At 43.4% G+C, this 16,611-nt stretch overlaps 1 protein-coding gene and 1 long non-coding RNA gene across 2 annotated transcripts; one reads left to right on the top strand and one right to left on the bottom strand.

Moving 5' to 3' along the window:
- Positions 1 to 8,714: 8,714 nt before the first annotated feature.
- SLC25A5 (solute carrier family 25 member 5) lies at positions 8,715 to 11,577 on the bottom strand. The gene is made up of 4 exons (XM_019717047.2): positions 11,356 to 11,577; positions 9,863 to 10,349; positions 9,500 to 9,640; positions 8,715 to 9,141 (listed from the first exon to the last, which is right to left on the bottom strand). The coding sequence occupies exons 1-4, from the start codon at positions 11,464 to 11,466 to the stop codon at positions 8,984 to 8,986; spliced, it is 897 nt and encodes a 298-aa protein (XP_019572606.1). The 5' UTR covers positions 11,467 to 11,577; the 3' UTR covers positions 8,715 to 8,983.
- Positions 11,578 to 11,730: 153 nt separating this feature from the next.
- Positions 11,731 to 12,157, top strand: LOC141569617 (uncharacterized). The gene is made up of 2 exons (XR_012493310.1): positions 11,731 to 11,867; positions 11,963 to 12,157. It is a non-coding gene; the product is annotated as an uncharacterized LOC141569617 (long non-coding RNA).
- Positions 12,158 to 16,611: the final 4,454 nt, after the last annotated feature.

Genomic DNA, 16,611 nt, shown 5'->3' with positions numbered 1-16,611 from the left:
TCTGGTCCAGTCTTAAGGCTCATCTCCAGGCTGACCTCCGTGGTGGAGCCTCCACCCGCCTACTGTGATTGCCCCCTTCTCTGAAGTCATTCAACACGTGCCATCTGGACAACTCAAGTGTCTGGACAAGTCATTTGGCACATGTGAGACATTCCTGCATCCTTAACTTTCACATTTATATATGGATCCTGCCACCTTAAGTTGATTGTTCACCTCATCACCCAAGAAACACTGTAATTCTCCTCAAGAAGCATTCACTGAGTGCCTATTGTGTATTTTAGCAACAGGAAAGGCGAAGAACCTTTGTGGAGCCTCTTTGAGTTAACAAAGAGCTTTCATAAATATTTTATCATTTGTCATAAAACGCTACCACTCCATTTTATTTTTCAACTTTAAAATGTAATTTACTTAGTAGATAAATGTATTCTTCTCATGACAGTGAAAACATTATAGATCTGACTACAGTATTCTTTGACCACCCCTACCCCACCCCACTCCAGATCTCCTGAGATGCAGTTGGGGAAACTGAGGCTCAGAGAAGTGACATGGTGTGACCAAGCACACGCAGCTCGTGTGGGAATTTTCTGATTCTAAATCTCCTTTCCGTTTTCCGGTGCTGCTTTCCATGAGGGCAAGGACCCTGTTTATACCTCTCTGTATCCTGGGTACCCAGCACAGAGCTCTGCACCTAAGCTGGGCTCAGCAAATGTTTGCATATCAATGGTCTACCCTGCAGACAGGTTTCCTCTGCATCAGGACATTGCCTCCTAAGGCAGGCTATACCGATCTCACCTGCTTAGGGAAGGCACAAAGCGGCAACTGAGGCCAGGCAGGCACCCCTTCTGCCACCACTGGGCTCTGGGATATCAGGGACCCTGAGAATCTCCTTTGAGAGTCCCTACAGTAAGACCTCACAGAGGCAAGTCAAGTGTTTCCTGGGCACTTGCTATGTGGCTGCGTGTGCCCGGGCCTTATGTAATGGGGGAGAAATAAAATGCACAATATTGTTGTGGAGCCAAGACTTGTCCAGTACATCCATACACTTAGGGAACCAGCCAGCACATATCTAATTGCTAAATTATGCAAGTGCGGATGATGCTTTGGGGGTCGGGGAGCAAAAGTGGCTGCAGTGGTGAGAGCTGGCTTCTTGGCCTGCGATAGGTGGAGAGGAGCCTGCACGGAGGGGGCAGTACTCCCAACCGCGCCGCGGCCCAGGCGAGACGGACCGCGCCCCCTGCAGGCAGCTGCAGGAAGGCGCCCGGAGCGGCGGGGAGCGCGAGATCACGGGTTCGCGGTAGGCTGCTTTAGCGGTTGCTGTGCGGCGGCTTTCTCGCTGGTATCTTTCATCCAGCCTTGGAAGTCCGGCGGCTTTCAGTCGCCCTGAGGCCCGCAAAGGCCGCGTTTTCCCCTCAGGGCGTGCCCAGCCCTCCTCTCACCTAGTTAGTTCTCTTCAATCTCACCCGTGGCGTGCGGGGTATGTCCCTTTACTACTCCTCGCGTCCGCCGCAATCACTATTGTAGCCAACACGCTGAGAGCGCCCCCTACAAAGTTTCCTAGGAACAAACCGGCACCCGAAGGGACAAGGCTGGACTCTGAGACAGTCACTTAACACTTAAGCGCCTATTCTGTGCTAAGCTCTGTTTCATGCGCCTCACAAATACTCATTTCATCCACACTACAGGGGTGTTTTTGACTCCATTTTACAGCTGAGGCACTGAGAACTCAGTACCTTGCCCACGATATCACAGCTGGAAGGAGGCAGAGTAAAGCTCTTAACCACGCCACCAAGTGCCTTTCCCTACACTGCTGACGTTGGGTCAATCCCCGGGCAGGCCCATCGTTCCCAGCCTGAAACATTCCTCTTCCTTGGGTCATTTCCCAGGCACCACACCATCCTGCACTGCTTCTTGGCCCTAAGTGGGGGACCTCTGCTTTCAGGGTTTTCACCTGCAGGTGCTATATGTGGCTTGCCAGGTGCCTCAGTTATCCTCATCTGGAAAATGGTCATCATAAAGCTGCTGAAAGATTAAATGAGAGAATCCATACACAATTAGAAGAGCACATGGCCCATAGTAAAAAGTTCAAGAAATGACAATTGTGAGCAGTAAAAGATCAAGCCCCTGGTGTAACCCTGGGGCAGGGGAGAGAGAGGAAGAGATGGGGAGAGAGGGAGAGAGCGAGAGAGCAAGAGAGAGAGAGAGAGAGAGAGAGAGAGAGAGAGAGAGAGAGAACAAACCCATGTGCTTTCAGAGCAGGTCAAAGAGGGTCACGTTCACTCTAGGGCTCTCACTGGCTTTCAGCAGCTGGTGATGTCTAAGGAGCTGGGAACATCAAGCCTAGATGCAGGAGTATGGCTGGTCTAATCAGCCCTAATAATGTGGGTGTGCAGTTGGTACACCTCTGTTGGCAGAGTCCTCAGATGCCCCAGTAACACCCCTGTTCCTCTCCCCTTGAAGTGGCCTGAGTCATCTTGTGTGACAGTCAGTATTCAGCACTGTCACCATCACAACCAGATAGTCATCAATTACTTACTATGTGGAAGGCTCCGTGTGAGGGGTTCATGATCAAATGGGCACCATATGTTCACAGGATGGTAGGTGCACTGGATGTGGCGTCATACCTGTTTTTTACAAAGATTTGGGGAGGGAGGTGTCCCAAGGCCCTGGCTCTCTAGCTCTCTAGCATGGATAACATAGCAGCAGTCCAGGAAACAGGTGAATTGCAAACCCCTGCTCTATCTAGATCATCCCTCTCAGCCCAGAGTCTGGGAAAACAATAAATACAATTTATTACTGTAGCAAGGGGCTGGATCCAGACAAAATTCATTTCTGCCCATTGGTAACCAAAGGAACAAATTCCACATGTCGTTCATTCATTCATTCTCTCGTTCATTTCTCCCTCCAGTGAACATTTACCACACAGCCACTATGTGTTACATTCTATGCTCCATGTTAGGAATGTAAAGAGGAACAAGACATAGCCTCTATTAAGACAGACAAATAAACACTTAGTTACCATACCCTGAAACAAATATCATAATGCATTCACATAACAATGATTTTGTGAATACTCACTACGTGCCAGGCACTATTCTAGGCACTGGAGTTACAACCATGAATTAAACTGACAAAATCTCTGCCCTCATGGAGCTGACATAGACTACTTTAGCAGTTCAAAGGAGAGGGCACCAAGTGCTGGCTGGTGCAGTTTGGGAAGGCACACAGAGGACATGTGATTTCAGCTGGGTCTTGAAGGACCGTGCCTTGGCAAAGAGGCAGGGAAGGGCAGGCACAGGGAAAATAATAGTACAACAATACTACAATAAAAAATAATAAATGAAACCACTTTAAAATGGAGCTGGAGCTGCCATGCCAGAGGAACTACCTTGCACGCCTTATACCTCAAGCCTTGGAATGTTCAAACAGGGCAAAATAACCTTTGTATTGTGCCTAAAGCAACCTTGTGCCCCAAAGAACTGTTTGCAAAGATAACAAAAAAGCAGATAGTATGACTACAGGACTTATGACTACTGGACTGAAAATTTAAAACTTGTTTAGAATTGACATCATTCTGTTATTTGCACCAATAGAAATGTCTTCCTTCTACTGATATAATTGTTCCCCCCTTCCCTTTCTCATAAATACCCACTGCCTTTGTCTCCCAATCAGAACATTATTTGGGCTTCTGCTTGAATCAGTGCACCCCAAATAGTTGCCTTTTTTTTCAATCTCAAATAAATGCGTGTTGCCTCTCACTTTGAAAGGCCTTTGATTTTTAGGTAAACACTAGGAAATATGAAGTTCGTGGCATAGCTAGGGAATGGCAAATGGTTTGGTGTCCGACTGCAGAGCATGCATAGAAGTAACAGAACAAGAGGTGCATGTACTGTCTCTCCACACAAGGTGCAATCAGATAAAACAGACCAAAACCCAGGTCTCAGCGTTTTCCATAGTACACGTGGCATTTTCTATAGTACACGTGACTGTTTTAGAAAATCCATAGGTCACGGTTAAATCTATTACACCAATCTCCCATGAATGAAATGACAAAGTATTCCAATAAAACAATAACTGTTATAATAATAGCAAAAATGTGTAAAGCAGGTGCCTGGCATTATTCTAAGCACTTTATAGATACTAACCCCTTTAAGCTTCACACTGCTTCTTTGAGGTAGGTACTATTGTTATCCACATATGCCAGGTGGGGAAATTGAGGCACACAGCAATTAAAGTGGGATAGCTGTTAAGTGAGAAAGTTTGGTATTTGAAAACGAGACTCCTAGCCCAAAAGATTCTCATGAGCATGTCCTGAGCGGGAAAATGGGGTGTAGTGGTGAGATTGGGTGATGAGCAGGTCCCAGACTTAGGTCCCACCTCTGGCCTTATGTACAGAGCCGGCTGCATATTCCTGCATCTGCTAGAGCTTCATGAGCAGGAGTAGATGCAGGTGTTGTGTGTGTGTGTGTGGGGGGGGAGGTGACCAGCTTATGTAATTTTGGAGCCCTCTTAAAAAACACAAACATATCTTATTTTTGAAAAATTTAAAAAACCATCTGACCAAATGAAACATTACTACAGCACCTTCCAGGGCTGGAAAGGCGCAATGCCAATGGTGCCTTCGAAGCTGAAGTGTCGTCAGCTTTATGATCCATCTGCCTCTGCCCATGAGATGTCTCTGTTTGTCACCAAGCAGGGCATTGGAAGCTCATTTAGATGTAAGAGTTTTCCTTTTTATTCCCAAATACAAAGCCCTTAGAAGTTGATCTGTCAACAGCAATTTAGCACAAACTTTGCTCTGGTTATATCTTTACCGCCACAACTATCTCCATTCTAGGAGGGAAAACATGAGAGACGGTGAAACGTGTCATGTGATCAGATTCAAAATGTTCTCTTAAATCTCAACAGTGGTAAATTTCCTCCCTGCATTACAAAGTTGCCCAAGGAAATTAAATCCCAAGTTGGATGCTCACAATCAAAATAAGACCTCTCTTCCACTGACAATCATGGAAAAGCCATGGATTAATAGACTCCTTTAATTGAACTCAATTTTATCTCCGAAGAGTGTCCAGTGAAACAGCTGCCCAATCTGTCACTTGAACATTGTTTACGTTTGTTGCTGGGATACCAAAGGCTCTTTTAAGCCTTTGGCTAAGAAGAGCACCATGCATCTGAACTTGTTCACCTGCACATAAAGCAAATAATGGCTGAAATTATGGGAAAGCTCCTCCAAACATTTTGAATGGAACACAGGGCATTTTTTTGTGTGTGTCTAGAAATTGCAGCATCCAGTATTTGTTGTCCAAATAAATCTCCACCTGCATATCGAAGTGCACATTACACATAATAAGATGAGGCTTTGACAAGACAGACGTTAATTATTTTCAGGTAAATCAAATCACCTTTGACCCAAACTCTGAGCTGTAATTTTGTTGCTCAGCTTCTTGGTCCCGAAATTAATGTAAATCTTTACATTTGTAATTTTACTTGCAATGCCAACCCACCCACACAGTTTGCAAATGACTGCTCTTAGAAACTATTCACTTACAAGTGTGTTAGATATTTTAAAATGTTCTCTGGAAGGATTAAATCACCTAATCCCAGTCCTTTCACAGATTCTGCTTCATGTAAAAATGATGGAGCCAGAGAACATTGAAAGTGGAAGGGACTTTAGAGGAGAAACTAAGACTCTGATGTTAGAACTGACTGGCCCCACTTGGTGACCAAAGCTAAAACCCGAAAGGAAAGTACTGGTTTCGGGTTTAAATAACAGGTCACACTTAGAAATCCTTGTTCAGAGTTCAGAAGCTACCCCTTTCCCACCTTTCTGCCTCCGACAGCATCTGAGAGTCCTGGTACCCCAAGACTGACACCCGTCTAAAAGGATCATGCCATTTTGGATGCAAGCAGTGAGAATATGATTCAGATAAAAATAAATCAGCTATTATTCCAACAATATGCATTAAATTTTTGGATGGATATACAAGAAACTGCTCATAATGGTTACTTTTGAGGAGAGGGGCTGGGGATGGGAAAGGCAGGACAGGCAGATATTTGTTTTTCATTTTATATCTTTACTATTTGACTGATTACCAGGTACAGATATTAACTGTTTTCAAAAAGCTGAAAAACGAAATAGAAAGACTAAGCTCACAAACTTCACAGGAGAAATGAAATTTACCCCAGTAACACCAACGCTTGAAAATCTATCATCTAATATGGTACTTTAAATTTTTTTCTAAAGTATCCAGGATACTTTAGAGGCTGAATGGGTCCTCCCAAAGGTCTGGGGGCAGTACCAGAAATGGTCCTCTGTACGCAAGAACTCTCTTTTCCCCTTATGTTTTTAAAATGCATTGAAATTGTGCAATAGACTCTCTAACATATCCGCATCTCTTTTAATACAAAAATAATGGCTTAAATGACTTACCATCCACGACAACTGCTCCTGTGGGGAGACACCCCTGGTTTCTTTCTTTGGCGGTCCAGCGGTCCGGCGGTCCGCTGCCCCCGCAGCACACTGCCTCCAGTGACTGAGTGGAGAGGCCTCTGGAATGGGAAGTGCGGCTGTGCGCGAGCTGACCTGTATTCTGGCTCTCTCACCTGGAATCAGGCTCCACGGATCCTGTTATGCATTGAATAGTAACAAAACAGCAGCATAAATTAGGGTGTTACTAAGATTGTGTACCATCAATGGTCGCATGGGCATAATGGGCATAATGAATTCTATAGCACTATCCTGCACAGCTTGGACAGAGATTAAAACCACTTTGTCTTTAAATTAAATTTCAAAAATCATTGAACAACAAGAATAGAAACAACAGAAAAAAACAACTACCACCTCATCTATGTCGGCCACCCAATTGCAGGAGGCACCACTTCTTGCTTTCTGATCATTAATGCCTGGTCCTAGGTTTATTTTAATAGCTGCAGCTCAGTGAGTCCACATCTATTGTAATAACCATAAAGGATGCTTGGGTTCTCTTGCATTGTGGTTTGCAGCCTTAACTTGCAGCCTTTCAGGGTCAAAATCTATAACTGAAAAAATCCTAAACTGAAGTTTATTTTATAGAAATTCTACACAATATGGTATGTCTAGACAGTCACAGAAAAAGAAAAGGGGGCTTGAATTTATTAAGTGGCACTCTGCTTGGGCAAAATGGATGCCTAATTATGAAAAACTCTAGTGATGTGCTTACTAGATACCAGGTGCCATACTTATTGCTCTAAACCTTTATGTTCCTTAACCCTTACTCACAGCACCCATAGGAAATATGGCTGGCACTATTATATCCCCACCTTACAGATGCGGAAACTGAGACTCGGAGAGATTAAGTGACTTGCTCAAGGTCATACAGCTAGGTAAGCAGCAGAGCCAGGATTCAAATCCAGGTACTTCTGATTCTGGAACCCCTGAAATCTTAATTGCCTCTTAATAATTATCATAGTTACCATTTATAGAGTGCTTATAATGTATGTAGTAGGGTAGATGCTTTGCATAAATTATTTAATCCTTGCAACAGCCCTCTGAGGCAGGCATTATTATCCTCATTGTATAGGTGAGGAAAACTGAAACTTACAGAAATTAGGTAACTTGCCCAACAACACAATCAAGTGGCAGAATCCAGGCCTCTCTGATACCAAAAAAAAAAAGTTTGGGATTTTTTCAACAACTTTATTAAGATCTTTAACATATAAAAGTTATACATATTTAAGGTGTACAACTTGTTTTGATGATATATGTACACATTGTGAGGAGTTAACAACTAAGATACACTACAATTCAGATTAAAGATCTAGGGTCCCCTGGGTATTGACGCATGCTATGCAGACCCCTGGTGAGTAGAATTTATAACATGCTAGCAGGTGTGATGTTCCTTAGGAATGAGTTTTACCTGCGCACGAGAATCACCTATCATTTTCTACTTTTAAAGTTGTGGCTTGACAGGCATGATGCTTTATTCACAAATCACGTGTTACAGGCAAAATCCATTGGATTTCTGAGGCTTAACAGGTACAGAAATTACAAACATTGTCATATGGATCCCAAATAAGGGCTTATTAAAAAAAAACCATAAATGTCCTCCATTGACTGGATTTATTACAAAATGCAAATACATTTCCTCTTCGTAAAATGAGTTTTGAGGTCATGGCAGTTGTCTAGCTCTCCCTGTAATCTTTAACAGCAGTACACTCTCAGCACTGCGTAACTGTGCCAGCTCTAATCCTCTGCTTTGAATGGGATTAAATTAAAATGGGTTGAGCCAGGTGAAGTTGGATGAGGGAAAGCAACTGGACAAAAATTATTACCTTATTTATAGTTTATAATTCTTTTTGTTTGATGAGATGAAATTCACATAACCATTTAAAAGTGAACATTTCAGCTTGTATTTCTTGATTAATAACCACAGGACTAGGAAAGGTGGGTACATTTTACTTTTTGGAGAAAGCTCATTCAGCTATGACCACCCACAGGCCATGGACCAATGCTTTTTGGATGCAGTGGGCCTGAATTTCATTTTGCTAATGTATTGGGAATGTTGATGGGTCATACAACCAGGCTATTCTTTGGTAAGTGGATGGCTAAAGATTGGTTTTAAAAGAAAGCTCTTCTTATCTCAGGAGGTCTCATAGCATTTATTAAACATGCATTTACTCAAATGTAGCACTTACTAAATTATAAAATATATTTTACAGGAAATAAACCACACACAAAATTATATTTCAGATATTTATTTCTTCAATTGTATTATTTATTAGGAGTGACTGAAATAAAAAATATAATTGAGTCCCATCATTATCATGATCATCATGGAAATGGCTTTAGGAGAAAACTGGTCAGATGAATATTATTGCTTCCCATTTTCAACCGGTAAAATAGTTGCCATTGATAGACAGTCAACAGTCTGTCAAGAATGCTCAAGGTATGTTCCATAATACAACAAACATGCCTGTTCACAGCGGGGGGGGGGAACTAGGAAATAACTTATGTGAACTTCTTGATTTCATCATACAAGACAAGCACAAAAGCACCACCCATGCCTCTGAGAACATTGGACCATGCACCCTTGAAAAAAGCTTTGCCTCCTTCATCACGAGCAATCTTCCTCCAGCAGTCAAGTGTGCCTGTGTACATGATATCAGCTGCAAAGGATAAAGACATGGAGTTAGCGACTGAAGGCTGATGAAAGTCCTAAAATTTACTGGACTGTTAGTTTTTTTTGAAACTCAAGATTTACACATCAGCGTGGGCAACACTGAAATATTAATGCTGTGCCTAGAGAACAACAGTATGTAGACTACCCACTGGACTAACCTCTAATACCATATAAGCACCCTCATTCATAGGCATCTAAAGGGCCTGCTCCAAGGCAACTGTGCAGCAGACACAATCAACCCCCTCCTGTGATCTGAACAGACTGCTGTTTTTCAAGTCAGGCATCACTAGTTTATGCCTATGCCCCATGCCCACGTCTTCATCTTCTGCTCAAATGGAACTTACTCCCTTTGCGCCCCGACTGCATCATCATGCGGCGGCGCACAGTGTCAAACGGATAGGAAGTCAACCCAGCCACTGCTGTGACAGACTGTGCAATCATCCAGCTGATGAAGATGTGAGTATTCTTGGGATCTGGAAGCATTCCTGAGAATAGGAAAGAGAGACCTTTACAGAAAGCAGTTTTATTGACTTCTTTTTGATGTTCCCCCTGACATCTCATCTGTATACAAGGGTTGTACTGGATGACCTTGGCTGCTTTCAGCAATTAAAAAAAACACCTTTCTGGTTCCTGGAAAATTAGGATGGCATAATGATCTTTTAAATTGCCTCATAAGAACACAGCTTCAAAGCACAAAGCAAACTTACCCTTTGCAGTGTCATAGATACCGAAGTAGGCAGCTCGATAGATGATTATACCCTGCACAGACACATTAAAGCCTTGATACAGGCCTTTAATTCCATCAGATTTGTAGATCTTAGCCAGGCAGTCACCGAGGCCTTTGAATTCCCTTTCAGCTCCAGCTTTGCCCACATCAGCTGCTAGACGGGTACGGGCAAAATCAAGAGGATACACAAAACACAAGGAAGTGGCCCCAGCAGCACCACCTGATGCCAAATTCCCAGCAAAGTAGCGCCAGAACTGGGTTCTCTTGTCTACACCACCCAGGAAGATCTGCTTGTATTTATCTTTGAAGGCAAAGTTGAGAGCCTGGGTAGGGAAGTATCTGATGACATTGGCCAGGTTACCACGCCAGAAGGACAGGACTCCCTGCTCCTTGGGGATACGAACCACACAGTCTATAATGCCCTTGTATTGCTTATCTGCGGTGATTTGCTTGCTGGCATGCTGCACCTGACAGACAAGAAAGAGGCCAACAGGGAGAGTTATAACCATGGAGAAGGGGAAAGGGAAGGAAATATATCATCTCAAAGCGATTTAAGATTAGCTCCTACCCCCTAGATCTAGTCTTGTGTATCACAGGCTGCACCCTTCTAACCCTCTGACGCTGTCACAGGTGGATGTGGTGATCTACACCGTTAGGGGCATTATGTCTCCACCCCTTTGGGTGGGGAGGTGGCACCCTCAAGCGGACCCGTGACTTTTAGACCTAGGAGAAAGGTCAGAATCAGGTTCAGAGGCATTAAGGCGAGTCCCACGTTGGGTGCGGTCACCTTGGTGACCAGAGCCTACGCCTCAATTCTCCGGAGCTGATTCCGTCCCACTCGTCCCCTAGAGGTGAGCCGTGGGCCACCCCAAGGCGTCTGTCGGGGTGCGCCCTATAGAGCCATAGGGCCGAAGCGGGAAGGCGCGCGACTCAGGCAAGCAGGCCACGGGACGCACCGGCGGCTGCGCGGAGGCGGACGCAGCAGGCACACGCGCTTCCCGGTGCCGGCTTCCGGCCAGGCGGGGCTGGAGCGCGGCCGCTCGACCCGCCGCGTGGCCTCTTCAAGGCTGTGATCTCCTTGCCGCGACCTTGAGGTCTTCGGTAAGGTCAAGTGTTCCTTTTTCTAGTGCCGGCTTTCAGGCTTCGCCCTTGACCCCAAGGCCCGGGGACACAACAAATCCCGGACTACCCCATCCGAGTTTGCGGCCTCCCGGATACCAAGGCCCCGGCCTTCGTCACCTTCCTCCGCCCCCGACCCCTTCCTAGATCCGGAACTTCAGGTCACTGAAGCACCTCCCTTATGTTTGCCTTTTGGTCCGCCTCTGGGACACCCCGGCCCTCACACTGCCACTTCGCCTAGCCTGTCTAAAGAGTTCGCCCCCCTCCATCCCTGGGGCCCTGCTTTCTGCGCGACGCCCTCCCCCGTCACACACCCCCACCTTCCTGGTCGGGCTTTCAGACCCCAGGACTTACTTGCAGCAGCAGTTTGACCCGTTCGATGGGCGCTACCGCCGTCTTGGAGATGGCCGCGGCCACTCCACCTGCCAGGAAGTCCTTGGCGAAGGACACAGCGGCATCTGTCATATTGAAAGGGAAGAAGAGGCGAGCTACTGAAAGACCGAGCTACGAACCGGCTGGGACTCCGGGCTCTGGGGCGGAGCGAAGCAAATGGCCGATTTATATACGCGGAGCCGGCGCCTGGGTGGCCGGCGTCGGGGGCGGGCCCAGCGGGCGGCGCGCCTGGCTGCGGGACCGCTGAGTGGCTCTGAGCTTGGGGGAGGGGAGAGAAGCCGCACAGTCGGGCCAGGACACCTCTCCGCTGCACCCAGGTTGTCCGCAGCACCTCACATGGCAGGAGGGAGGGGCGGCCCCAGGGAATGCCCAGGATCCGGACTGTGGACCCTGGGAGAGGCCTGGGAGCTGGGAGGGACGCTGAGGTCACCATGTACCTGGACAAAAAACTCTGGAGCAGTTCCGGGACGAGGGTGAGTCGCAGGATTTAAAGGGATGCCAAAAAGAAACAAACACAGTAATCAAGATAAATAATATTTCATGCAATATTTAAAATTTTTTCATACAGGAAAACTACGACCCGCTGGACAGTCACCTGTTTTAGTAAATAAAGTTTAATTGGAAGCCCCAAGCCTGGGATTATGGTGAGACAGGGTCATGCAACTGCGGGGTACGGTGGTCAGGGGGAGGGCCATTTGTTCCTCATGGATTTTTGCATCACTTTTGAGTTCTCAAAATAGTGCATTAAAAATAATTGACTATATCATCTTTTCTTACCACCGAATAGTATTCCATTGAGTATATATACCACAACTTCTTTATCCATTCATCTATCAAAGGACATTTTGATTGTTTCCATGTCTTGGCCACCATAAACAAAGCAGCACTGAACATTGGAGCACACGTGTCTTTATGGATAAATGTTTTCAGATTTTTTGGGTAGATACCCAGGACAGAGATTGCTGGGTCATATGCTAATTCTGTTTGTAATTTTTTGAGGAACCTCCACACTGCCTTCCATAACGGCTGCACCAGTCTGCATTGTCACGAACAGTGTATGAGGGTTCCTTTTTCTCCACAGCCTCTCCAACCCTTGTTACTATTTGTCTTCTTGATGATAGTCATTCTGACTGGGGTGAGGTGATATCTCATTGTGGTTTTGATTTGCATTTGTCTGATGATTAGTGATGTTGAGCAATTTTCATGTCTATTTGCCATTTGTATGTCCTCTTTGGAGAAATGTCTCTTCAGGTCCTCTGCCCATTTTTCAATTGGGTTGTTTGTTTTTTTGTTGTTGAGTTGCATGAGTTCCTTGTATATTTTGGATATTAGCCCCTTATCGGAGGCACTGTTTGCAAAAATCTTCTCCCATTCAGTTGGTGGCCTCTTTATTTTGTCGATGGTTTCTTTTGCTGTGCAGAAGCTTTTAAGTTTCATATAGTCCCATTCGTTTATTTTAGCTTTTACTTCCATTGCCTTTGGAGTCAAATTCATAAAATGCTCTTTGAACCCAAGGTCCATAAGTTTAGTACCTATGTTTTCTTCTATGCAGTTTATTGTGTCAGGTCTTATGCTTAAGTCTTTGATCCATTTTGAATTAATTTTGGTACATGGTGACAGATAGCAGTCCAGTTTCATTCTTTTGCACGTGGCTATCCAATTCTCCCAGCACCATTTATTGAAGAGGCTGTCTGTCCCCCATTGTATGTTCTTAGCTTCTTTGTCAAAAATTATCTGTCCATATTTATGTGGTTTTATTTCTGGGTTCTCAATTCTATTCCATTGGTCTATGTGTCTGTTTTTCTGCCAATACCATGCTGTTTTGATTATTGTAGCCCTGTAGTACAAGCTAAAGTCAGGGAGTGTGATACCTCCAGTATTGTTCTTTTTTCTTAAGATTGCTTTGGCTATTCGGGGTCTTTTGTGATTCCAAACAAATCTGATGATTTTTTGTTCTATTACTTTAAAAAATGCCATTGGGATTTTGATAGGGGTTGCAATAAATCTGTATATTGCTTTGGGTAATATGGCCATTTTAACTATGTTGATTCCTCCAATCTATGAGCACCGAATGTCTTTCCATTTCTTTGTGTCTTCTTCAATTTCTTTCAAAAATGTCTTATAGTTTTCAGCATATAGGTCTTTCACATCCTTGGTTAAGTTTATTCCTAGGTATTTTATTCTTTTTGCTGCAATTGCAAAAGGAATTGTCTTTTGTATTTCTTTTTCTGAGATTTCATTGTTAGTATATAGGAATGCAATGGACTTTTGTACGTTGATTTTGTAGCCAGCAACTTTACTGTATTCGTTGATTGTTTCTAATAGCTTTTTGGTGGAGTCTTTAGGGTTTTCTATATATAGCATCATGTCATCTGCAAAGAGTGATAATTTAACTTCTTCATTCCCAATTTGAATGCCTTTTATTTCTTTCTCTTGCCTGATTGCTCTGGCAAGGACTTCCAACACTATGTTGAAAAGCAGAGGTGATAGGGGACAGCCCTGTCGTGTTCCTGAACGTAGAGCAAAGGGCTTCAGTTTTTCACCATTAATTATGAGATTAGCTGAGGTTTGTCATATATGGCCTTTATTGTGTTAAGGTATTTTCCTTCTATACCTATTTTATTAAGTGTTTTAATCATAAATGGATGTTGTATCTTGTCAAATGCTTTTTCTGCATCAATTGATATAATCATATGATTTTTGTCCTTTATTTTGTTTATGTGATATATCACATTGATGGATTTATGATGTTGAACCATCCTTGTGCCCGAGGATGAACCCCACTTGGTCGTGATGAATAATCTTTTAATGCATTGTTGTATTCGATTTGCTAGAATTTTGTTTAGGATTTTTGCATCTGTATTCATCAGAGATATTGGTCTGTAGTTTTCTTTTTTGTGCTGTCCTTACCAGGTTTTGGTATCAGGGTAATGTTGGCCTCATAAAATGAGTTAGGGAGTACTGTCTCTTCTTATTTTTTGGAAGAGTTTGAGCAGGATTGGTATTAGATCCTCTTTGAAGGTTTGGTAGAATTCACTAGTGAAGCCATCTGGTCTGGGACTTTTGCTTTTAGGAAGGTTTTGGATGACTGATTCAATTTCCTTACTGGTGAATGGTTTGTTTAGATTTTCCAGTTCTTCGTGGTTCAGCCTAGGAAGGCTATATATTTCTAAGAACTTATCCATTTCTTCTAGGTTATTGAATTCAGTGGCATATAGTCCTTCATAGTATTCTTGGATGATCCTTTGTATTTCTGTGGTGTCCGTGATAACTTTTTCATTTCTGATTTTGTTAATTAGTGTCTTCTCTCTTTTTATCTTAGTGAGTCTAACCAAGGGTTTGCCAATTTTGTTAATCTTTTCAAAGAACCAGCTCTTTGTCACATTAATTTTTTCCAATGTCTATTTGTTCCCTATTTCATTTAGTTCTGCTCTGATTTTTGTTATTTCCTTTCTTCTGCTGACCTTGGGTTTCACTTGTTCTTCTTTTACTAGTTCTTTAATGTGTAACATGAGGTTATTTATTTGGTATTTTTCTTATTTCTTGAGATAGGCCTGTAATGATATAAATTTCTCTCTTAAAACTGCTTTTGCTGCATCCCAAAAATTTTGGTAGGATGTATTTTCATTGTCATTTGTTTCTATGTATCTTTTGATCTCTCCTCTAATTTCTTCTTTGACCCAGTCGTTCTTTAAAAGTATGTTGGTTAATCTCCATGTATTTGTGTTTTTCCTGCTTTCTTTTTGCAGTTGATATCCAATTTCAAAGCCTTGTGATCAGAGAATATGCTTGGTATGATTTCAATCTTCTTAAATTTGCTGAGGCTGATTTTATGTCCCAATATATGGTCTATCCTTGAGAATGTTCCATGTACACTAGAAAAGAATGTATAGTCTGATGTTTTAGGATGAAGTGCTCTATAAATGTCAATTATGTCCATTTCATCTAATGTGTCATTTAGGGCTGCTATTTCATTATTTATTTTCTGTTTGGATGATCTATCCATAGCTGTCAATGATGTATTTAAGTCCCCTAGTATAATTGTGTTTTGGTCAATTTCTCCCTTTAGTTCTGTTAGTAGTTGCTTGGTATATTTCGGTGCTCCCTGATTTGGAGCATAAATATTGATGACTGTTATGTCTTCTTGTTGTATAGTCCCCTTTACCATTATGAAGTGTCCATCTTTGTCTCTTGTTATCTTTTTCACCCTGAAGTCTGTTTCATCTGATATCATTATGGCTACATCTGATTTTCTCTGGACACCGTTTGCTTGGAGTGTCAATTTCCACCCTTTCACTTTGAGTCAGTGCTTGTCATTGTAGCTGAGATGTGTCTCTTGGAGACAACATATGGTTGGGTTTAGTTTTTTGATCCAATCTGCTACTGAGTGCCTTTTTACTGGTGAGTTAAGTCCATTTACATTTTCGGTGATTATTATTTTCTTTTGGGGGGGAAGGGGAACAGGACTTTATTGGGGAACAGTGTGTACTTCCAGGACTTTTATCCAAGTCATGTTGTTCTCCTTTCAATCTTAGTTGTGGAGGGTGCCATTCAGCTTCAAGTTGTTGTCCTTTCAGTCTTAGTTGTGGAGGGCGAAGCTCAGCTCCAGGTCCAGTTTTCGTTGCTAGTTGCAGGGGGCACAGCCCACCATCCCTTGCATGAGTTGAACCGGCCACCCTGTGGTTGAGAGGATGCGCTTCAACCAACTGAGCCATCAGGGAGCTCAGAGGCAGCTCAGCTCAATGTGCCATATTCAATCTTAGTTGCAGGGGGTGGAGCCCACCATCCCTTGTGGGACTCGAGAAATTGAACTGGCAACCTTGTGGTTGAGAGCCTACTGACCCATGTGGGAATCGAACTGGCAGCCTTCGGAGTTAGGAGAATGGAGCTCTAACCGCCTGAGCCACCTGGCCGGTCCTAGGGTGATTATTGACATGTGAAGATTTCCTGTCATTCTATCTTTAGTTTTATGGTAAGGCTGTGTCTCCATTGTTTCTTTGCCTTTTAGTTGTTGTCTGTTATTTCTCTGTGGTGGTATTCTATGATGTTTCCCTCTGTTTCTTCTTTTATTTCAGTATATATTTCAATTCTGGATTTATTTTGAGTGGTTACCCTTAAGTTTATGTAAAAGAAAGTTTGATATTTAGAGTATTCCATTTTCTTCAGCACGCTTACTTTCTCCTTTCCCATATTCCGGTTCAGGCTTTTACTCTCCCC

Source organism: Rhinolophus sinicus, chromosome X, assembly GCF_036562045.2.
Source record: "Rhinolophus sinicus isolate RSC01 chromosome X, ASM3656204v1, whole genome shotgun sequence".
NCBI lineage: Eukaryota > Metazoa > Chordata > Mammalia > Chiroptera > Rhinolophidae > Rhinolophus > Rhinolophus sinicus.
This window is presented reverse-complemented; position numbering and strand designations above follow the sequence as displayed.

What these genes read in the sequence shown, in the direction of transcription:
- SLC25A5 (XM_019717047.2), bottom strand. Translation starts at nt 11,466, where the DNA reads ATGACAGATGCCGCTGTGTCCTTCGCCAAGGACTTCCTGGCAGGTGGA. An exon ending in GGGTCAAACTGCTGCTGCAA is followed by an intron (nt 10,350 to 11,355) that starts GTAAGTCCTGGG and finishes CTTGTCTGTCAG; the next exon opens with GTGCAGCATGCCAGCAAGCA. An exon ending in GCAGTCGGGGCGCAAAGGGA is followed by an intron (nt 9,142 to 9,499) that starts GTAAGTTCCATT and finishes TATCCTTTGCAG; the next exon opens with CTGATATCATGTACACAGGC.